Raw genomic sequence first — 23,357 nt, 5'->3', positions numbered from 1 at the left:
TGATGTGCAGGTTCAGTGCAATTTCTGTCAAAATCCCGGCAGCCTTCTTGTGGGAATTGACAGGCTGGTTCTAAAATTCATATGGTAATGCAAGGGACCCAGAATAGCAAAAGCAGTCTTGAAAAAGAACAAAATTGGAGGTCTCACACTTTCTGATTTCAAAAGTTATTGCAAAGTTATAATAATCAACACAACGTGGCACTGGCCCAAGGATGGGCACAGAGATCAGTGAAATAGACTTGAACCCTTCCACTTATGGTCAGTTGATTTTCAGCAAAGGGCTTAAGACCATTCAGCAAGGAAAGAATTGTCTTTTCAACAGATGATACTGGGACTGTTGGATAACCAAAGTGAAAGAGTGAATTTGGAGCCTCACACCATCATAGTTAGTTAAGGAGTTCCCGCTGTGGCGCAGTGGGTTAATGAGCTGGCTTGTCTCCCTGGTGGTGCCACCTTGATCTCCGGCCCAGCACAGTGGGCTAAGCATCCGGCCTTGCTGCAGCCCTAGTGTAGGCTGCAGCTCTGGCTGATTTGATCCCTGGCCTGGGAACTAACATAAGCCGCAGGGGCAGCTGAAGAGGGGAAGAAAAGGCAGTTCACGATGGGCCAAAGGCTTAAATGTAGGCGCTAAAACCATAAACCTCTCGGAAGGAAACACAGATGTAAATCCTCCTGACCTTGGATGGGGCAGCGATTTCTTAGCTGGGACATCTCAAGCGCAAACGAAGAAAGAAATTTTAGGTAATCTGGACTTGACTGAAATGAAAAGTCTGTATCTCAAAAACCTTTTTTTAAGCTGTCAGCAGCCCAGGTGGCCGACTCTTGCTTTCAATGACGTCTGAACTCTGACCCCAGCCTGTCCATCCCTTTGACCCGATGGCCCGCTTCATCCCCACTGCAGTATTTGTCCTCGTGTTCCTGGAGGGTGGCCGCGGCCGCCGCTTTCCTCTCCACGCCTCTGTGTCTGCGTGGTCCCTCCCCTTGTCCTCGGCTGCTTCTCGCCTTCATCTTCAGCCTCGATTCTTCCAGGCTCTCTGCGGTTCTCTCCATCTGACTCCGCATGTCTGGAGCCCTTGTGTTCTCCGTTCGGATCACGTTGACTGCCCTGGTTCTGGCCTCAGGGCAAGCTGGCTCCCTTCCGCCTCGCGCTGGCGAGCCCTGCCCCGAGCCCGTCGCTTAGGTTCCTTGTGTCTTCTGTGCTGCGATGCGCTGGCCTGGGGCTCTCACGGCAGACGGGACAGCGCAGCCCTGCCTGAGGGCCTGTGAGCGCCTTGTTCGTGTCCTGCTCCCCTCGAGGCCTTTGTCAGAATTTCCAGGGCTGGCCCTTCGGGTGTCATCAGTTAAACACAAGCTGAGCGCCTGTTGGACCCCAGACACCGGACTCGGGCCCAGGAGGTTCCCTGATGGTCTTTGGAGTGGCCGCTTGTAGTGGGCTTGGCCAGCTTCTCCGCACCCAAGCGTCCGTTCTGCGCTGAGGCTGAGGCGGTCAGGTTCAGGGCCAGGGCCCCTCTGCTGGGACTGCTGGGGTCAGGAAGGGAACGTTGTCCGTGCCTGTTTCGTTCCAAGTGTTCACGCGTGGTCTCACCTGAGCCTTCCTGTATTCCGTGTCCTTACAAGAAGTTGTTTTCCTGTTTTTCCAGGAGCAAAGGGAGGCAGGACACTTGTGTAACTTGCCCAAAGTAAGAGGCAGAACATTGTTGTTTGTTGTGGTTTCCTACTTGAAAGCCCAAGCTTTTCCCAGCGTGGCATGTCACCTTCCTTCTCGAGGGCTGCTTCTGTCACACCAGGAGCTTCTCGCCACTGTCAGGAACGTAAGGCTCATAAATAAGCCAAATCTTGTAACTTCCAAGAGCCTCATTCTTTCAGCCAGTTTGGGGACACTGGGTTTTGTCATCGCCTTTCCAGCCTGGTAGGTGGCATTTATGAGTTCTAGGATATGAATTTTGTGTCCCTTTTTTAGGTGTGTTTAAGAGGGGAAATTCTCTTTAAAAAAATTTTTTTTAAGAGCCTCAGTGTCCTTTATGTACTGTTTTATAAAAATCGGAATCTCGATAGGATTAAAAATGACTTTTTTTTCCTTAGGGCTGCACCCATGGCATATGGAGGTTCCAGGCTAGGGGTTGAATCAGAGCTACAGCTGCCAGCCTGCACCACGGCCACAGCCATGCGGGATCGGAGCCGCGTCTGCAACCTACACCACCGCTCACAGCAGCGCCGGATCCTTAACCCATTGAGCGAGGCCAGGGATCGAACCTGCAACCTCATGGATCCTAGTGGGGATCGTTAACTGCTGAGCCACGAAGGGAACTCTTTTTTTAAATGTTTTTTTGTTGTAATTTTTATTATTATTCTCTTTTTAAAACCGACCGACTTCTTGACCGTTTGTAGGATTCCCAGCTTCGCCAGAGCACAGCCTACAGCTTACATCAGCCTCAGGGGAACAAGGAGCACGGCACCGAGCGCAGCGGCACCCTCTCCAAGAAGAGCGACGGGTGCGTAGGTGGCGCCGCGGGGGCTCCGGCGCCTGGTGGTCCCCCCCCTGCCCCCCCGAGCCCCACACATCTTGACGCTTCTTTTTTGCTTTTTCACTGTTTTGTTGTAGTTGATTTACAGTGTTGTGCCCGTTTCTGCTGTTCAGCAAATGACCCGGTCCCACCTGTGCCTACAGGTCCTTGTTCTCATCTCCCCCATGTTCTACTACTAGGGACTGGCTGTGCTCCCCGTGCCGTGCGCCAGGACCTCCTTGCCCTGCGTTCTAAATGGACCAGTTGGCATCTCCCAACCCCAAATCCCCGTCCCCCCCTCCCCGCCCCCTCGGCAACCGCAAGTCTCTTCTCCACGTCTGTCTCAACGCCTGTTTTTCCCCTTTGTCTCTAGGATCCGAAAAGTGTGGCAGAAACGGAAATGTTCGGTCAAAAACGGGTTTCTGACCATATCCCACGGCACTGTAAGTATGCTCTTCCCCGCACAGTCTCTGCTGTGGCAGGACCAGCGCGTGGGGAACGCCCCGCGAGGGACCCACATTGCCCTGAGCGCTGCGGCCCCGAGGGTGCATTTTAAAGACGTCCCCTGTTGGCACCACCTTGGTGGTGCAGCTGGTTAAGCGTCCTGCGTTGTCGGTGCTTTGGCTCAGGTTGCAGCTGTGGTGCGGGTTCAATCCCTGGCCCTTGACCTTGCACTTGCTGTGGGCGCGCCAAAAAATAAATAAAGACAGGGAGATTCCCTGCTGAGAAAAGGTTGCCTGGGTCCCTCCTGTACTCGGCCCACCCGGCCCTCGTTTTGCTTTCCTAGTCAGGGAGACCTTGCTGCCTTCCGCCACCTAACAGGCGGGACCTGCTGGCGAGCCAGGTGCTCTGTGCCTTCCAGAAACGACTCTGGAAACTGAATGGCGCACTTGGGAAGTTGTCTTCTTTTTCATGAAAGGAAAAGAGGTTAGGGAGTCAGGACCCTCAAATGAGAGATCAAGAGAGGAACGCTCTCAGTGCGTTTATTGTAGACACACTACACCCAGCCAGAACTTGCCTGCGCCCCTGGGTATAATTGCCTGTGCAGGAAACCGAGCTCAGCATGCGTTGAGCCAGCTGGAAAACCAGTCAGAATAAAATGACCTGCTCACCGGCCCTCAGACACCAGAGACTGTAACCACGGTTATGAACACAGGCCTTTCCGGCGGGACATTAGGCCTGTTAGCACCTTACCGAGTGTGACCAGGTCTTGCGAGAGCCACGGAGGCTCGTAGGCAGTTTTGAAACCGTTGGAAGGCTGAGTTGGTTGCAGTTTTGCTGCAAACGTGCACACTGCTGGCGCCTTCACTCCTGCGCCCGAGGCGGGAGGCCTGGCCGTGACCGCAGCCCAGGGTGGGGGTGGGGGAGCCCAAGTCTCCTCTTTGCTCCCCTGCTGCCGCCAGCTTCGCGTGCGAGGCAGAGCTGGGTGCGCGCACAGGCAGGTGTTTCCGGCCCTGGGCAGAGGTGGCCCTTCTGGGCATTTGGAGAAGGGAAGAGGAAAACACCCCTTGGGAAGGAAGGCCCTGCCGTGTGGATCGCGGTCTCCAGGGGGGGGTGTCCTGGGTCTTTGCCGACTCGGGTTGGGAAGAGAGAGGGACGTCCAGCAGCCGAGCCCCAGGGTCTGCGGGGCCCTGTGGCCCTGGGATTTTCGGGCTCCCGCCTGGATGAATAACGGCCTGGCTCTTCCCCGAAATCCAGCCTCTTTACAGTCACTGCGTCCCTCCTGGGGCCACGCCCCTCAGATCCCAACCTCCCGTCTTTCCTCCTGCACGTGTCTGTGTGTCGGGGCAGACGCGCTGTAGACAAGAGAGGCACGGTCACAGAGCCCCCTCTCTTACAGTCGAGGATGGCAGGGGGATCAAGGCCAGGTTCCCTTCCTGCTCTAGCGTCTGGGCTTCTGGGATTTGCTTTTAACGTGTAGTCTACTCAGCTGTTTGTTTTAACTCAGGTTTACTGTCTCAGTGCAGGAAATCTCACAAAATAAGACGGAGTTTCATGTCATGCTTGCTTGCAGCTCTAAAGCCATTAGGTATACTTGCCTCACTGAGGTGTCCCTTCCACTGGACCCAGGGCCTCGGCTTCGGCCCAAGAGGGCTTCTCCCCCTGCCGCCGAAATGGAAACAGGCGCGGCCACTCCCTGCCGTCGGCAGCAGCTTTGGTTCTCCTCACTTGCATTGCTTGAGTGTCCTCTCAGAGGCGTGGAGGCTCAGCTTTCCTGAGCGTTGATGGGCTGCCCTGTTTGGTGCTGGGGTGACTAGCTTTCTGGGCATGCCGACTGCTCTGCTGTCACAGCGCTTGCACGTTGAGTAAGTGCTTCGTGCTCGGGGGGGGGGGGGTCCCCACTCCTGGAAGCCCTCTGGGTGCCTCCTCCTGCCATTAGCTGCCCAGGCTGGCGTGGCTGCAGTGGCAGGTGGGCTCCGTCCCTCGGCCTCGCCTGGGACGTGAGTGGGTCCCTGCGCAGCCCTCTCTGTGCCGCCTTCTCTCCCTTCCTCTGGGTCCCACCGCCCCGTGATGTGGACGAACCTCCACCGGGAAGAGGGGCGGGAGGGGCGGCGCTTGTTTGCTTCGTGTTGATCTGGCCCCTTACCTGTTCGGCCGGCATCTCCCGCGTGTGCTGATTTATCGTCAGGGGAAGAAGGGGCGGGGTTTTCAGAGGCTCCACCGCGCAACTGGCATCTCAGAGCAGCGTCCGCCACTCCACTGAGATTTGGGTCTTGTGTTCTCGAAAGCACTCGCTGTATTTGCACTGTTGCAAGAATCGGTTTCTCCCCCGGAAGCTGGCAGCCTGGAGGACTGAGGTGGTCGCAGTGCGCGTTCCCGCGGAGGGACCGCGGTGCCGTCCCGGGCGAGCTCCGTGAAGGCCCGAGTCGGCATCCCCGTCCGCCGCGGCTGCTCGCGTGTCCTGGCACTGGGAGGACAGAGAAACTCACGAGACATCCGCTTGGCCACACCGCCCTGGGCTGGGGACTCTGCTCAGCTGGGAGCAACGTCTGTTGGTTCTTACTGAGTCTAAAAAATGGTTCGTCTGAACGTCAGTCGTGCAGAAGGAAGAGCGTCCGCTTCCGCTTCAGAGGCTGACGCACCGGGGACAGTGGCGTGGCCTGGCCGAGCGGGAGCCTCACGGATGACTCTTGACTTCCTGGGATGTCACAGTCCCACCCAGGACGGTGGGGCCCTTTTCTCCCACGAATAGTCCTTGCAGCTATGCTGTCAGCCCGTCAGTGCTCTGAATGGGTCGGGGCCGGCGGTTGCTGATGGAAAACGTGGGACAGGCCGCGACGGTCCGCTTCTGTGTTCTGTGGACTCTTCTCGGGGTTGTCGCTTTGGATGTAGCCTCACGTACTCCGCTGTCATGACTCCTCCTTCACATGCAGGCACTGAGCGTTTTTCCGAATTCTGCAGCGCATCCGCTGTGAAGTGGGGAGCTTGTGTCTCATAGGCCCGCACAGCTTCCCCAGCAGCACCTACCTTGGGGGGGGGGATGCCCCCCCCCCCCCGGCCCTATGTGTCTCTGCGGCCCGGGAGGACGTCCAGGCAGTGGCTCCGCTCTGCCTGCAGCCACTGAGGGCAGGAGAGCGAGGCTGTGAGGAGCTCGGGCCGGGTCCGGCCGGCTTGCTGCACGGCGGCTTCACTGCCCCAGGCTGTATAGGCGCCGGCAGAGGGTTGCGTCTGTGGCGCCAGGGTCTCCGTCTGTGATTGGAGTGGGTCCTGCCTCAGCGCGCAGTTCAGAGCCCAAGGTGGGTTCTTGGAGCTCCGCCTGCCTCGTGTAAGCCCGTTCTAGAACAATACCAGTAATAATAGCGGCAGCACCCGCGTAAAGGTAGCCCTTGTCATCCCAAGTCACCCTCTTGCTCTGAGCATGTTTCGGTGTCTGCCGCGCTGCACCGCCCGTCACCCTCTGCCATCTCTGGGACGCGGTGGTCACCAGCGTTTGGATGCAGTCCCGCAGCGTCACCTAGATGCATCCACACAGCTGTGTGATCTCGGGGGTAATGGATAGACACGTGCTTTTTAGGAACCAGACACCCCGGCAGAGGGCTTGGTTGCAGCTGGATGTGGGCACCTGCCTTGGAGAGAAATCACTTGGTGTATTGGTTTTGGATGAGCCGGTGAATTCTGTTGAGAAAGATCCAAAATTGGACTGATGGCTCTTCTACTCGGAATTGTCAAGCTTTGCAAGACCAGGCAGAGCATGTGGCCTTCGAATACTGATTGCTGATGATCCAGGGAGTCCGTTAGGCGTCTGCAGACTGTGGCGAGTGCAGTGGTTTTCGTGTGAGAGATGAGGTCCGCACAGCCCTGTTGATCCAGCTTCTCCTTGTCCCAGGTTCCCAAAGCCACGGTGTTCAGCCTGCAGGGTCCGTCCTCTTTTAGTGGAGGCTGTGCTCCCCCACCCCTGACCCTGGGAGCTCCGTGGGAAGGGTCCGCCCAGGTGTGGACGTGCGTGAGTCTGCGTCTCGATTCATCCCAAACCCAAGCTTTTACAACTTCAACGTGGCTGGTGGCCGTGGGAGGGGCCCACAAGAACTCGTGAACGTGGTCTTTCCTTGGGCAGCCTGGAGGGGGTGGGTACTTGGAGATCTCCAGGGCTTCTGAGAGGCCCTTGGCCATTCAGAATTTTTTTTTTCCCCCTAAAACTGTCTTCTTATCCTCTGCCCTTTGCTCTTTTGGGCTAGTTGTAATAATTTCTGAAATAGTAATAAAATAGCAAAACGCTGACAAAAACGCGTTCTTTTGTTACCATTGTGTGGAGAGGGGTCGGGGTACAGGTGGGAATGAGGTGGGTTTTGTTGAAACTTAGGTGACAGGTGCGTGGCATTAAGGATTATGACTCTCTCGTCTGTCATTTCTGAAAGCAGGGGAAATTTCTCTGTCATTTGTGATTTGTGTTCTGTGAGATGACTTTCCCTGAAAGCCAGTGTTTATACCCAGGAAAACACTTTTAAGATGACCTGAAATTGACCTGGGTGCCCGTGTTCCCAGCTGACGAGGGTGCAGTGTCTCAGCACGTTGGCATTTCCATCTCAGGGAGCCCACGGCCCTCGACCTCAGAGCCAGGCTGGCACCCCAGCCCCCATCCAGGTGGGCGAGTGAGCCCCCGAGTGGCCCTCGCGGGGAGGGGGAGATCCAGGCCCCCTGCGATGTGCCTCTGTCATGCCTCCTGCATAAAATCCGCCTTCCGGTAGCTGTTCCCACAAAGCAGCGGAAGCCTGTGCTTGCTGTATTTTCCCGAGAAACCGTCCTGTGATCTCGCCTTCCTTCCCACCCAGCTCCGTCTCTCTCCGCAGGCTAACCGGCCGCCGGCGAAGCTCAACCTGTTAACCTGCCAGGTGAAGACCAACCCCGAGGAGAAGAAGTGTTTTGACCTCATTTCACGTGAGTTATTTCTCAGACGCTCTGCCGCAGAGAGATTATTTTAAACTCTCGTCTAGGGCATCAACCCCCTTTTGAACAGTGCCCACTAAAGAATTGGTTTTCAAAGAAACGGCTCTGTTTCAGGCGCCTGCATGATTCCTCTTTCCACGAGTGCCTGTCCGCTTGCAGGTTCGGGACTTGACTCCAAGGACAGCCGGGCACATGCCCTCAGCTCCCCTGTTGGTGAACAGAGGACCCTAGATCAGCCCTCAAGCCTAACGTCCCTCCCTTCGCTGTAAAAAGCACGATCCTGTCATCGACGTGCCCGTAACTTGGGTGGTGTTAGAAATGCCACCCACCTGACGTGATCAGGTCTCAGCAGAGCCCTTCAAACGTTCAGGTGTGAAGTTGGCTGGAGGCCCCTGCAGCACAGGTGTTTCTGCTCCTGGTCGCTTTTCATTTTTGCAGCACACCCAGAAGAATGGCCCCAGAACGGTCCACTGTGGTGAGTGGCCTCTGGGCGTCCCCCGAGGAAGAAAGAAAAGGACGAGAGACGCGTTCAAGACTCACAGTGGCTTTTTAGTCTTGGCGCTTGTAGGTGGCAGGGATACAGTTGGGAGGAAGGCAGGCCGTCATTAGGGGTTTGGGCACAAGAGTTGTTGTTAAAGAGAGACACTCCAGACGGCGCGTTTGGGGACGATGAGCCCTGTCCTGCTTGCCCCGTATCCTGAGCCGGAGGTGGCTGGTTTTTTTGTTTGTTTTTGTTTTTGTTTTTTGCCACACCGGTGGCATGTGGAAGTTCCCAGGCCAGGGATCGAGCCCCTGTGCCACAGTTGTGACCTGCAGGGATGGCTGCTTTTTATGAGGGTGTTGCGTCGTTATCATTGAGGGTGGGAAGTGATTTACTGTGTAATGAAATGCTGGCAGCGAACTTGCGAGAGCGTGGTTGCATGTGTGCTTCGCTGGGGGAGGAGACGCGTCCCGGGGTGGCGTTGACACGAGAAGTGTGAAAAGGATGCGGTGCTGTGTGTTCCGTTTTTCAGATTCTAGACTGACGTGTAAAAGAAAAAGTGCCCCTCCTGCTCCCAGCCCCGTGTCCCTGCCGTCTCGTCAGGCCCCAGGTTGAGTCTCGCTCCTCCCCAAAGCCCACGCTCAGATCCTTCGCTCGTTGAGGACAGCACGAGCCTGGCGAGCCGGGTGCAGCCCCAATTGTGACCGGCCTGGGGCTATCTGGCCCCGATGGCCGTAAAAATGAGGGTCAAAGGGAGCGCTGCGGGTACAGTCTGACGTCAGCCCGTGGCCAGGGGACGCGTGGCGGGCTTGAGGCTTTTCCGTGTCCTGAAGCCCGTGCTTTACCTTTAGACGCTGACCAGCACTGGTTGCACTGGCTGCAGAGCCGGGCGGAGTTCTGCACCCGGGGCGACGGGGCCAGCACACCGTCCCCTGCCTGGTGGGGCCCCGTGGGGGCCACTTGTGCGACAGCATTGATTTCAGGCTCGTAAACAACCCCAAAGTGTTCCCCACCTGCCGGTTACACCGGCCGGCCGGGCGCCCGGCGGCAGGAGACCCGTGAGCGAGCCTACCCGCCAGCCGAGTGTGAGCAGCAGGAATCTGCTCTGGTGCCTGGGGCATAATGGACACCGTGGATCCAGGGCTCCTGGCCTCGGACGCCTGGAGGCTCACCGAGTCTGGCTTGAGGCGCGGCTGTGCGTCTGCCAGGGTCCCTCGTCATCTTTGGCAAAAGCTCTTGTCTCTCCCTCCCACCGTCCCCCAGCGGGTAGGATGAGCCCTGTCCTACGAGCTGATCACCCCGGCTAGTCATCCCCCAGGAGGAGCTCTGGGGGCAGGGCCGTGTCCGCCGCGCGGTTCTGGGTTGTAGAGAAACTGAAAGCGGGTCAGACCCCAAGGAACCATCAAGGGGGACATCACGAAGCGGGAAAACCCTCCCCCGACGGGTGTCCTGCGGAGGTGGGGCCTTAGGGTCTCACTCTGCCTGCTGGCGGCCGGCGGGGACACACACCACCAAGGCCTGTGCGCTCTTATGACACCTGGGTGGTTGGAGAGGTAAGATGGGCAGCAAGGGTGCGGCTTCCTGCGGGGTCTGCCAGGCCCCCAGGAGCCGCCCTCCAGGCCCTCACCCTGTGAAGCCATCTCAGAATCCCCTGGAAGAGGAGGGGACTTGGCTTCACTTACTTCCCTGCAGTGTCGTCCATCCCCCCCCCCCCCCCCCCCCCCCGCTCCAGGCAGGGGTTCCCTGCGCAGGTCCACCTGTCAGTGGGCCTGGCTTCTCGGACCTTTGTGTGGCAAGGCCAGCCCTCCCCGAGCTTGTGCAGACCTCTTGCCCTGCAGACCCAGTTCCTAAGCCATCTCCTCCAATCACGTGGTCACGCTGAGTGGGGTGGAAGGTGCGAGAACGGGGGGATGATCTAGGTCAGTCCCCTGGGTGGGCCCGACCACACGGAGGGCGCCTGGCCAAACGGAGCCCGCGCCCGGGGCGCAGCAGCAGCCCTTCCCCGGGCGCCGCCACGCTGAGGCTCTGATCGGCCCCACCCGCTCCTCTCGCTTTTCTTCTCCCTGAGTCGAAGCTGCTAGAAGGTGGTCTTGCTTTTTAGGCGCCTTGAGTGTCCTCAAGAGGGACTTGTTGTGTGAAAAAAAAAAGCTGTCACAGAGTCCCCCGCCTCGCCGGCATCCCCGTGTTAGGACGCAGAATCCACCGCAGGAAATGGGCTGCTCCCCCGTCTCCTTGGTTTTCCCATGTGGCCTCTGCCTGGTCTGTGCCTGAAGTGGCTCAGCAGAAACTCAGGGGTTTTAGGCCCGATGTCAGACACCGGCCTGTGGCACCAGCTGCCGTGGCCAGGGCTTCCTGAGCCCTCCGAGATCTGCCTCGTGTGAGATGTGGTCCTGTGCCTCCCCGGGCCCTCCTCTCTTCCCAGCCACTAGCATCTGGATCACAGAATCAAGCTGATTTTTCTGAACCCGACACAGTTCTCTTAACACCTGTTCCTTTCCTCCGTCACAGGGTGGGATGGGGCGGGGGGCGGGGGGGGCGCCCTGGGTGTCGGAATTAGAGGCGGGAGGCGTATCAGGCCTGGAGTCAGCAAACCTAACCCCCGCTACTGGGCGCCCCTGGTTCAGCCTCTTAACCTCTCTGGGCCTCAACAAGAATTGTTCTGAGAAGCAGAGTGCTTTCGGGCGGGTAAAAGCCGCGGTTGGAAGAGGATGTGTTTGCTCACATTGAGGGGCACAGGTGGTTATCATGAACCCAGCGGTCCCTTCTGCCCCCTGCCCTGCCATCTGCGGAAGCTGGATCTCCTCCCTTTTTCTTTTTGTCTTTTTAAATGTAATTTTGTTTTTTGGTTTGTGTTTGGACTGACCTTAAAGCATTTCCGGGCAGCCCTTGTCCAGCCCCCACACGGACAGCTTAGTGCAGTTGTCTCCTGCTGCCGAGCAGGTAACATCGGCGGCTCCGCACCCGCCGGCACCAGGGAATGGATGGCAGCGGCGGCAGCCTACTTCCGGCTACGCATCCTGCTCCCATTTTCTCCCTTTCTCTGCTCCAGGATAATCTCCAGGATCCCACAGTTGGTGGCCGTTCTGTATCTTTCCTGGTCTTTCCTCACCTTGCTGCTTTCCTTTGAAAATTATTGATTACTTTTTTGGTCCTTTATCCCTCAATTTGGGGTTCTCTGATGCTGCCCACAGCTGGACTTAGTTACATTGTGGCCTGAAAAGCTCAGAAAGCTTGTAAAGACACTCGCTTCTGAAAAGGCTTTTACTATTCAGGGGGCCTTAACCTTTAGGGGCCAACTCTGTAGCGAGTTAAAAAAAAAATAAAGCTTTTGAAAGGGTGGTGATGGTTTTCATTGAAGGCTTCCGTTTGGGGAAGTTGCATCTCTTTAGACCTGAATGGGGGAAGGGCAGGCGCCCTGATTTGCATCTCAAAGCCACTGTCCCCAGGCTGCGGCGCCGTGCGGGACAGAGGGGGGGCTGGATGGCACATCTCTCCTTGATTTCCTGGCCGAGTTAGTTAAGACTCTGCCTGAGGTGAATTCCAAACCAGTTTCTCGTGGGTTGTGTATGGATTTCTGGGCGGGCTCCCCAGTGACGAAACCCCTCTTGCCGCGCAGATGACAGGACGTACCACTTTCAAGCCGAGGACGAGCAGGAGTGTCAGATGTAAGTAGTTTGGAGACGGGGCCTCGGGCGGGCCCTGGGCGGCGGCCTGTAAGCCAGCGTCGTCGCTCTTCTTTCTCTAGATGGATGTCTGTGCTGCAAAACAGCAAGGAAGAAGCGTTGAACAACGCGTTTAAGGGCGACGACACCCCGGGGGAAAACAACATCGTCCAGGAGCTGACGAAGGAGATCATTTGCGAGGTCCAGAGGGTGCCGGGCAACGACGTGTGCTGTGACTGCGGGGCCCCAGGTGACGCAGACCCCGCTCCCTGGCGCCCCCTCTCATTTCAGACACAAAGTTCGGGCGGCCCGGCCCGAGCTCAGGCAGCTGAACGCTGTGCCGCTGCGTCGGGGGGGCGGGGGGACGGGGCGGGGGCGGCCGTGCTGCTCCGACTTAAAAGCTCCTGAGAAATGCAAGCAGGAGCGCAGAGCGAGGGCAGACGGGCCGTCTGGTCACTGCATCGGCTCCAGAGGCTGCGGCTTTTCCGGGACTTGATCCCTACCTTTGTGCCACGTCGGGGAACTTCGGCGGCAGCTTTAAGCCGCTGTCTGGCCCGTGACCCCGAAGAGCCACTTACTTTGTTAGATGTCGCTTTTCCTACACGGCAGTGAAGGGCCGGTGACATTCTTCTCGGTCCCCGTCTAGGCGTCCCATTCTGTGAAATGAGGTGTTGGTTTCTGTGTCTGGATAAAGCCGACTGGGGCTTCATTTGAATGGACACAGATTGTCATTATCGGTTTTTAAACAGCAGCGTTTTAAAAGTTGAAGGAGCTGGCTGACTCTTGTCATGCAGACGGAGTGACACCGGGCCGGGAGTGGTACCCGGAGTGGTACCGGGCCGGGAGTGGGGCGCCGCGTTTTCTGAATGTTTTCTGAATGAGGAGGGTGTGGCTTGGTTAGAGTCGTCCTTTACCTCTCCATTCCTCCAAGTCTATGACAGCTTTTATTAAAAAATAGACACAGCAAAACTGGGACGCACAGTCGAGCCGTGCCATGGGGTTCCTGTTACCCTGGAGGCTGTATTTGGGGTTAATTTGAGGGATTCCCTCGCTGGGTCTCGGCAGGAGATGAGGTGGGGAGTGAAGCAGCGAATCAGGCTTTTTCGTGTACGAGGACAGGGTGGTACCAGGGCTAAAACACTCCCATGAGGAAGTCAGAACCGTGGCGCGTTGGTTGTAAAATGCTCAGACAGCGTGGACGACGTGCAGTTGTCTGAATGCACACTCGCGCCGACGGAAGGCAAGACGCCAGTAAGACACTGGAACAGGTCTCATGAAGTAAAAACCCCGGTGCCCAGAAGTATTCCTTACTCACATGCAGTTTTTATAACTCGAGCATTTAAAAAATAACCTCATGAAGCTCTGTTGTGGCACAGTGGGTTAAGGATCTGGCATTGTCACTGCTCTGGCGTGGGTTCTAGAAACTTCCACATGCCGTGGGAGTGCGCCCCCCCCCAAAAAAGAAACCTTCACAGTTAACTGGTGGACATTGTTGTAACATTGACCCACTACAATTTTTTTTTTTTTTTTGTCTTTTGTCTTTTGTCTTTTTGTTGTTGTTGTTGCTATTTCTTGGGCCACTCCCGCGGCATATGGAGGTTCCCAGGCTAGGGGTTGAATCGGAGCTGTAGCCACCGGCCTATGCCAGAGCCACAGCAACGCGGGATCCGAGCCACGTCTGCAACCTACACCACAGCTCACGGCAACACTGGATCGCCAACCCACTGAGCAAGGGCAGGGACCAAACCCGCAATCTCATGGGTTCCTAGTCGGATTCGTTAACCACTGCGCCACGACGGGAACTCCTTCTTTTTTTTTTTTTTTTTTGTCTTTTGTCTTTTTGTTGTTGTTGTTCACCCACTACAAATTTTTGAGGGCAAAAGCCATGCATTCCAAAGAGAATTGTGGGAGCCTTTTTGGCTCATTGGGTCACGAACCCATCTAGTATCCATGAGGATGCAGGTTCAATCCCTGGCCTCACTCAGTGAATTAAGGATCTGGCATTGCCGTGAACTGTGGCGTAGGTTACAGATAGGGCTCCGATTTGGTGTGGCTGTGGTGTAGGCTGGCAACTGCAGCTCCCGTTCGACTCCTAGCCGGGGAACTTCCATATGCTGCAGGTGTGGCCCTAAAAAGCAGAAAGAAAGAAGGAAGAATTGTGCTGCTGGGGTAGGATCATGTGCTCAAGTATGTTTTATTATGAATTCATGTTTTCAGTAAATTCAACATTCCTCTGTCAAGCATTTCCATGGCACATAGTAGGATGCTTCAGTGAGTGAGTGAACATGCAGTGCCAGCGTGGGTTTGAGTCCAGCTAGAGGCAGGGCTGCAGTCTGGCTCTGCAGCCTGAAGCAAGACTCTTTGCCTTTCCGAGCAAGAGCTTCACAAGACACCTGCCATGTTCGCCTCCAGGCGCTCTTGTGTTCGGTGAGGTGTTATGGGAAACGCCTGTAATTTCCAAAGCTGTCAGTTTGAGCTGTCATTGCTTCTATTGTTGCTTCAACTCTGCCAAACTGAGCATTGCCTCAGCACGTAGTGTGTGTTCTCTGCCGGTCCTCTTAGCATGTGAAGACGTGTGTTGAGACTTCTCCAGGCGGTACTAGACTTAGGCAGGTGTCCTCTGCTGGAGCCACCAGGTTGGTCTCTATCCAGGGGCCTGTGGCCACTAGAGGGCGCTGTCACTGTCTGTCTGTCTTTTTTTCTTGTAAGTACAGCCTGTTTCTTGGGAGTGCTTGAGAAATGAATGGTAGGTGGAGCCTAGGAAGAGCGGGGAGAATAGATGCATGTCCATGTGTGACTGTACATTGGTGGTAATTAATGATGAATGAGGGTTCTGGCTGCATCTAGGATGGAAAATGCCAATGACGCATGGAAATTTCATATTCAGTAACTGCAAGAAAAAGATTCTGACCCCTGGCCCTCTACTTACAAGCACCATTTCCCCCATTCTCTTTGGCAGATCCTACGTGGCTCTCCACCAATCTGGGCATTCTGACCTGCATCGAGTGTTCTGGAATCCATCGAGAGCTGGGAGTTCACTACTCTAGGATGCAGTCCCTGACGCTAGACGTGTTAGGAACCTCTGAGCTGCTGGTGAGTTTCGAGTCCTTGATTTTGGAGCGAAAACACATGAGCTGAAGGCGGCTGAGTTGGCGGCGCTCAAATCCATTTTGGTTTCTTAAAATTCTGGGCTGGTAGCTCTTGGTATTTGCCAAGTGGATTTGGGCAGAAGCTCACTGGCAGTTGCTCCTTCTCGGCTGCTGGTTGAGGAGGTTGCAACGCTTTGTTCTTGAATGAAGTGAACTCAGAAAGGAGGGTTGCGACTGGCGTGAGGTTCTAGAATAAGACGCAGACAGAGTCCAGCTCACCCCGTTCATGAAGCAGGTGCGGAACCAAAGCCCAGAGGCAGGAGGGGACTCGTGCTTCCCCAGTTGCCGGCTCATCGCTGCCGGGTCTGGGGTCCCTGCCTGATCGCTGCCGGGTCTGGGGTCCCTGCCTGTCTCAAGACTGTAGAGGACTGTCCTCTGCTCCTTTTTGTTGCCTTTTGGGACGTGCTGCTCTTCGCTCTTACTGCCTTTATCTCTAAAAAACTCTTTCACCCTGGGCTCACTGCTAACACGCATGCCGTGCAGTGTACATCAGTATTGGAAGGTTGGAGCATTTTCTGAGGTGACTTTCAGAGCATGGAGACTGGCCCCCCCCAAGGAACAAGCGCATCACACCCAGGTGGTGCTTCGAGGCCTAAAACGTGAACTCTTTGGACTTTTCAGTCTGTAACTGCTGATTAGAAGACAGTACTTGAAATTCTTTCTCGAGGTAGCTGAGCACTGGACAGTACATATTAAGTGGATATTGAGTGCCATTGATTTTAATGTCAAGAGCAGTAATCTTGACAGAAAAAAATCAATTATCGTGGTCAGTAGACCTCTCAGGGGGCCGTAAATCTTATTGATGACTCCAGATCCAAGTGCCTGAACTTGTTAGGCATTTGGAACTATCTTGTCAAATCCTTCCCGTCTCTCTAAGGAATTCCTTTACTGCCTTGAAAGACAAAGCTGGGAGAACCTAGAGTGATTCTGGTAACATCGCGGATTGCTTCAAGTTTAAAACAAAGCAGGACGCGGCAAGACCCAAGCGGTGTGTTCTTGGTTGCACACTGCGGTTGTTGTTCCCGTGTTATGTACACAATCGGTCGTGGAGCTGTGTGTGCACGCGGTGTCCTGGGTCACTGGCGATGGTGCAGATCTGAAACTCTCACGGTGCACTTGCCAGAGACACACCTCACTTCCCAGGAGCGCTGGTTAACTGCGGCAGCTGCTCTCCTGCCCTCCTGATTTTTTTTTCAAACAATGGGAAGTGTTAAAAGTGGTTTCAGCTGCAGCAATACTGCTGCTTTTTTGGACGAGGCACTTTGCAGAGCTGTGTGTGTGTGTCAGCCCATCCGCTCTTCATCCCTGTGACCTTGGCGTGTTACCGTCATTTTACAAAAGAGGAACCGAGGCTTAGACTGTTTTAACAAGCACCAGGTTGTGTAGTCCTCTGCGCTGGGCCCTCTCTTATCGGATTCCAGAGCTCATCCTCTTACCCTGGCCGGGCCTGGGGTCTAATCCGACCTTTGGGGTGGGAGTGTCACCCCGTGGGAAGCATTTAAACATCACTACTGCCATCGCCCACCCCCCATCCCCACCCCCAGCAAATGCTTAGCGCCCGACTCAGCTCAGGGAGGGAGAGGCCCTGCTTTGTAGTCTGCCTGGTCACGTGATGAGAACACGCCCACGTGGCTGTCCCAGGCCACAGTGTGAATTAGTGAGTGTGCGCTGGGAAGGAGAGGTTCCGTAGCCCCCGTTATATAGTAGTTATGTAGTACGTTCACCACACAGATGCAGTGAGCTGTGGGAAGTTGGGAGTTTTGAGTATTTGGTACTTTGTTTTTAGTGGAGTTTGCTGATCATGTGCTACGTGACCTGACTTTTAGTAACGGCTGTTTAACAGCTGGCTCCTGAAAGCTGGCAGGAGCCGGATCTCAGCACGTCTGTTACACCTGCTTAAATACGGCTCCGCAGTTGAGCGGGTGATCTGAGTGAGACCGTTGCCTGCTGCAGAGGGCGGCACCAAAGGGGCTGCAGGGGCCGTTTCCCTCTCGGTGAAGGACAAGGTGACCCCGATCCCTGGTCCAGGCCTCCATTTCTGTCTCCCGGAGTCGGTCTGCTTGTCGCGGGGCGTTGGCAGTCGGAGCGATGCTCAGCCATTGAGGAGAAGCCAGGCAGACGGCTCGACGCTCTCTGCAGCTCTTGCCCGTGTCCAGGCTCGGCCGGAGCTGTAAACGCCCCCTGGTCTGAGCCTTTCTTCCTCAGGGGTTATCAGGAAAACAAAGGGCAGAGGCTGAGTCTCGTGAGATGTGTTTCTGCTCGCAGGAGGCAGCGTCTCCCCGCCTCTCACCCCCACGGCCGGCACGGTGGGCGTGACGTCACAGCCGGACGGAGCCCCTCAGCCTTCGGTTAAGTGACAGGCGGAGGGCGGAGCCCCTCAGCCTTCGGTTAAGTGACAGGCGGAGGGCGTGCATCAGGTGTTAGGATCACTTGTAACACGTGAGCATCCCAGCCCTTTCTAAAGCAGCACCCGGTTATTTGATTTTGCTTCGATAGTTGGATGCCTGAGCAAAAGATCTCCTGAAGGCTTGACGTGTGTGTGTGTGTGTGTGTGTGTGTGTGTGTGTGTGTTTAGAGTTGGGTCTGCGACACGGTGAGAACTGTGAAACACTAGCTGTCATCATCAGCATCTTCCCTCCAAGACGACGTGAATGGAGTCCTCCCGGAAAAGCCACCCGCGTGTCCTCGTTGTGGTCCCACCAGGGGACGCCACCCCGACGACGGCTCCGCTTGGAGCCTTTCAGGTTCACAGAGCAGTGGGCCCGTCTCCTCCTCCTGGTGGGTGTTCTTGTGCAGCAAATGTTCCTTAGAGCAGTTCCCATTGTGGCTCAGCGGGAACAAACCTGCCCAGGATCCACGAGGATGCGGATTCCATCCCTGGCCTCGCTCACTGGCTTATGGGTCTGGCGTTGCCGTGAGCTGCGGGCTGGGTTGCAGAGGTGGCTTGGATTCCACATGCCTCATCTGTGGCCCTAAAAAGCAAAGAACAGACCCAAAACAAAACCGCCAGCCAGAGTCCCCGCACCTATTACGGAAGTAAGAGGGTGAGGCGAGCGGGAAGATCACTTTCCAGCGTGTCTGAGGCGCAGTCTGGGCAGGGCTGTGACTTTCCAGCGTGTCCGAGGCGCAGCCTGGGCAGGGCTGTGACTTTCCAGCGTGTCCGAGGTGCAGCCTGGGCAGGGCTGTGACAGCCCCGCGCTGGGCTGTGCCGGGACAGGAGAGGGGACGGATGGTCTGACAGAGACAGCAGGCACACGAGTGGTTTTTCCATTGTCTGGCTGGCGTTGTGCCCTCCGTGGACGTTTGCTCCCTGCAGACAGTGCTGCCCCTGTCCGCCCACGTGCCCTCACATACTCCTCCTGATAAAAGGCTTTTGCTTAATTCTGTGCATTGTTTTCTGGCCTGGGGTTTGCTTGCAGGCAGTTTCCCCTGATGCTGTGTTGTGGCGGTTTCCCCAGTGCCCTTTTAATCTGCTTTTGTTGGAAGCACGCGTGATTTCCGTGCTCCTTGCGTGGAGTTCCGAGCGGCCGTGAAGGAGGCTGCTTAGTAACGGTCTTTCCCTTCACCTGCCTTTAGACTCACTTCTCACTCAGGGGAAGGAAACTGGGGTAATTGAAGTATTAATCTGATTAGTTCAGGGAAGCTGAGCCGTTTTAACTGCTGTAGCATGCACCAGCTTAATAGCCTTAGATTTTTAAAGCCAACCTCCTTTCAGAAAACCTCCTAATAAGCATAGATTTTTAAAAGGCCCATTTCCTCCTCAACACAGAAGGTGATGATTTCAGGTCACACACAGAATGGTGTCGTTGGGACTAGGCTCTTAGTGTCGTAGGCTTCATTTCACGTCGTAAGTGAAATGAGTACAGGAAATTTCACTATCATGGAATAGAATTTGAGTCAGTAGTTTTAAAATCTGCCATCAAAGGACAGGGTCAGAACCCTCCAGGAGCAGGTGTTACTGACCCCGGCCTGTGTTGTGACTGCCTCCTCCGCCTCCTCCGCGTCCCCCTCACGAGGTTGTTAACCCGCTGTTGGATGCAAAGCGGATCGTCGTCGTCCCAGCCGGGGGAGAGTGTGGCTTACCTGAGACCCCCACCCCCACCCCCCGGGGCTGAAATAAAGCCCCTCGGGCTACGAAGAACAGCAGGAAAAGGAGAACCAGCTACTGTTGATGGAGCGACTGTTCTGCTGCAGGCGCCGTTAAACCTCCCCGCAGCCTGACCTCTGATCACAAAGCACCGCCAGAGCCTGGGTGCTGTTCTTTCTCCTCAAATCACGACTCTGCACTTCTTTTAACCACACACTGTATCACAAAAAAATTGAGCACCAAAACGTATATGTATACCTAATGCATAGGTATACTTTGTAAAATGCGTCAAAAGTGGAGTTTTTAAAGGCTCAGGTAAAATGACATTTTTTTTCAAGCTCCGGAGAGGTTTTGGTGCCCCCTTCTTTGGAGGCGACAGACAGTTCAGAGCTCACTGCTGTCCCAGCTCTGCCCTCGGGGTCAAGTTCCCTCACGCCCCCAAGCCTTTCTCAGCATCTGTGGGTGTGCCAGGTGCTTTAAGCTGTCCACCCTCTGGGACCCGAGGGGCCCAGTCGATAACACCCCCCTCCCATACGTGAATTTGCAGCCCCCTGAGAAGTCCTGGGTCTGGAAAGCAGCCGAGCCGGCCGACCTGGCAGAGGATGCTCCAGGCCTGGGCAGAGGCCAGACCGCCTTGTGCTGCATCCTGTTCTTTTTGTTGGTTTGTTCTTGGCTGCATCGTGCAGCGGCTTGATGTGGGATCTCAGTCCCCAGACCAGGGATGGAACCTGGGCCACAGTGGTGAAAGCTCTAAATCCTGACCCCTAGACCACCAGGGAGCTCCTGTGTCCTCGTCTTCTGAGCCCCTCAGGTCAGGAGTCGTGTCTCTCCTCTGGGTGCATAAACCCAGAGGAAGCTGGAGAATATCACAGGGACCGGTGACCCTCGACCTGGAAACGTGAAGGCAGGAGGCTCCCCAGCCTCACCCCAAACTCTGGAAACCGTTTCCAGAGAAAACCTAAGGCCTCTTTCTGGCGCAGCTGGGCCTGCGAGGGGAGGTGTCGGGCTCCAGAAAGTGCAGCCCCGGGCCATCCTCAGGGGGATATGCACGCGGGTTTCGGCCAGTTCAGGGCGAGGGCATCTTGACCAGGTGCCTGCCCTGCGGGCACAGCCCTTCCTTCTTTCACCCTCAGTCGGTCTCTCTAGCCTGAGCCCCTCGAGCAGGCCTGTGTCCCAGTCCCAGAGCCCAGCCGCCCCAGGGCTCCGCGTGTTCCTGGACGGACCTGGGGCAGGGCTCGTGTCCTGGAGGAGCAGCAGCTAAGGGCCTGGAGCCCCAGGCCTGCCGTGGCCCTGTCTGCCTGGTGCAGCCCCAGGCCCTGGGGTCGGGCTCAGAGCCGCGGTTTAACCAGCCTTCCTGCACCCCCGGCTCCTGCCCACTGCACCCGCTGGGCCCCGCTTTTCCTGACGGACCCTGCAGCCTCCACCTGCGCATGCCTGGCTTTGTGGATGGTCCCGAAGGGGGCGCTACAGGCTGAAATCGAGAGACTGTGTCGCCCGGCTCTGGTGGCTCCCTGGGCCAGCTGTCCCCCAGTAAGCCCGCCAAGTCCACGCAGAAGGGAGGCAGCTTTCCCATTCCGGGGACTCCTCCTCCTCCTCGCGCCCCCTCCCCCTGCTTACAGACTCGGGGGCTCCCGGGGCTGGTGCTGTGGCTCGTCCCTCACTCACCTGAAAGGACGGTGTTTGGCTGTGGGACCGTGTTCACGTGGCGTCGCAAGAAGGGCGTCAGAGTGTGCCTGGCTCTAAGCCAGGAGCCCAGTACTCAGGCTCAGTCGGGATCTGACAGCGAGTGCCTGCGGAAGCCTTCTCGGGCCCTTGGCTCCTGGCCCAGTGTGTCACCTGCCCGTCAGCCTCGTCTCCGGGTCAGTGCAGGGAGGCAGCCTGGGCCTTTGCCCCCGACCTTGCCGCGAGGCCCCGGGGCCGGGACTGAGCCGAGGCAGGGCCGGTCAGAGCTTGCTGCCTTGGGCCTCAGAAGTTGTGCTCACTTTCAAGGACAAGGTAAATTGAGAAGGCGCCTTACCAGTCACGAGGCTGCCCGCAGGTCTCCCTCGTCCTTGAGCCTCCCTCGCGGTCCCCTGTCACGGTCCCCTGACCCAGCTCCCCAGGGCCGTCCCTCCAGCCGGCTCCCCCTGGAGAGAGAGGAGGCGTGCGGGCGGCAGCCTTGTCTCCCAGGACCTCCCACCCAGCCTTCGTCCGCCTCATTCATTGAGAGCAGAAGCTTCAGAAGCTCCTGCGTCGCAATGTGGAAATGAAAATACCTGCCCTTCCAACAGCCCTGGCTCGGTGCTCCCTTTCGGTTGCTTCGCGTCGTTAAAACGGAAGAGTCTGATCTCCGGCAGGTGCTGAGCTGGGTGCCCTGAAGGCAGCCGCAGGGGCTGCTTGGCTGAGACAGACCGTGTCTTGATCCCAGCAGCGGCCGCATCACACACGGTGCCCGGATCAGGGTGCCTTGATGCGAAGGTCCTCACTGGTGACCCGTCAGAAGGTTGATGCCGCGTTGAGGGCCTTCACCGGAACAGATGCGTTCTTAGTGCTCGAGTTGACCGAATTGCTTGTGTTCACCGGCGTGATCCCGTTTTCCTCATTGCAGCCTGACTAGCGAGGTGTCATCCCCGTGTTACTGCTAAAAAAAAAAAAATCAGGAGTTCCCGTCGTGGCGCAGTGCTTAACGAATCCGACTAGGAACCATGAGGTTTCGGGTTCGGTCCCTGCCCTTGCTCAGTGGGTTAAGGATCCGGCGTTGCCGTGAGCTGTGGTGTAGGTTGCAGACGCGGCTCGGATCCCGCGTTGCTGTGGCTTTGGTGTAGGCCGGTGGCTACAGCTCCCATTCAACCCCTAGCCTGGGAACCTCCATATGCCGCGGGAGCGGCCCAAAGAAATAGCAAAAAGACAAAAAAAAAAAAAAAAAAAAAAAAAATCAAAGCTCGGATGAACTGATAGGCCCGTGGTCACGGAGCCAGTAAATAGGACCATGATTTGAACCCAGATCTTGGTTTCCTGGCCCAGCGCCCTCCCCACCACCCACTTGCTGGTGCAAGAACAGGGCATTAGATCTCTCAGCTGGGGCACAGGCTCTCTGGATGGGGGGGGGGGAACCAGAAAGTCACGGTGGGCCCGGATGCTGCTCCCGCCCGTGTGGGGACTCTGCATGGACGCAGATGAGAACACGCCTCTGTCACAGGCTCGCTGCATCTTATCTCCAGCTTTGTGGGTACCTTTGGGGTTTGGGTTTTGTCCCGCTTCATTAAAGGCAAACCACTTTATTGCTGTATTTCTTAGTGGCCATTAAATAAATCATCAGTTGTGTGAGTGGTGTGGAGCAGCGGAATGTATTAATAATTGAATGCCCTGAAAAAGACTTTTGTGTTTGCAGCTTGCCAAGAACATTGGGAATGCGGGCTTTAATGAGATCATGGAGTGTTGCCTTCCAGCTGAGGACTCGGTCAAACCCAGCCCCGGCAGCGACATGTAAGTATGGGGCTGGCCGGTCTCGCTTTCCCCACGAGATTGGCCCTGAACCTGGAGCCCCAGAGGCAGGAGAACAGGTTTGGGTGCTTCCATTGTCGCTTCTTAGGGAAAGAATCAGCATGAGTTGTTTTTTCTTAAGTCCCTTTACCCTTTCTGGGCATCCAAATAGAAATTTGGTGTGGCGGTTTTTCCTAGAAGCCACAGGAAAGCTATTTGCAGACCTGCATGTGTGGCTGGGACGTGCGTGTCGCCCTCTGCTGGTGGTGCCTGGGCACACCCTCGCCTTGCCTCGGGAGGGTCTCTGCCGCCGCCCCGGTTGGTGGTCGTGGATACAAGACTAGTCTCAGTCTCTTTCCCTGTGTCTGCAAATGCCCAATGTGTTTCTTTCAAAAATTTTTTTTGTTTTTGTTTTAATGTTGACACAAAACGTAAGATGCTTTTGTGCCTCGTCATGTATCCAGCTGGCCTTTCACGGCAGAGCTGACAACAGGAATGTCCTGCCAGGCTAATCGAAGCAGAAATCCCCCAGAGCTCAGGTCCTTGAGAGAGAGGTGGCTGAGGGCAGGGCCGGGCCTGGCTGCCCCTGTAAACGCCAGCCCTGTGCGGTGCGGATGGCCTGTCTCG

General features: G+C 56.3%; 1 protein-coding gene across 15 annotated transcripts in view; it reads left to right on the top strand.

Annotated features, from left to right (window-relative positions):
• Positions 1-23,357, top strand: part of ASAP2 (ArfGAP with SH3 domain, ankyrin repeat and PH domain 2) — a 164,301-nt gene that overhangs the window by 115,848 nt on the left and 25,096 nt on the right. For all 15 annotated transcript variants that reach the window (XM_085020000.1, XM_085019995.1, XM_021087869.2 and 12 more), the window contains 7 exons: positions 2,389-2,492; positions 2,878-2,947; positions 7,793-7,880; positions 11,987-12,035; positions 12,116-12,282; positions 14,992-15,125; positions 22,639-22,733. In XM_085020000.1, coding sequence (XP_084876126.1) covers positions 2,389-2,492; positions 2,878-2,947; positions 7,793-7,880; positions 11,987-12,035; positions 12,116-12,282; positions 14,992-15,125; positions 22,639-22,733 — 707 coding nt within the window. The remainder of the gene's footprint in view (positions 1-2,388; positions 2,493-2,877; positions 2,948-7,792; positions 7,881-11,986; positions 12,036-12,115; positions 12,283-14,991; positions 15,126-22,638; positions 22,734-23,357) is intronic.

The sequence above is a fragment of the Sus scrofa genome, chromosome 3 (genome assembly GCF_054392235.1).
Source record: "Sus scrofa isolate SSC_HxYL_T2T_F1_AM1 chromosome 3, Sscrofa_HxYL_maternal_Yorkshire_Landrace_v2.0, whole genome shotgun sequence".
Lineage (NCBI taxonomy): Eukaryota > Metazoa > Chordata > Mammalia > Artiodactyla > Suidae > Sus > Sus scrofa.
The sequence above is the reverse complement of the archived record's forward strand: the minus strand, read 5'-3'. Positions and strand labels throughout refer to the sequence as shown.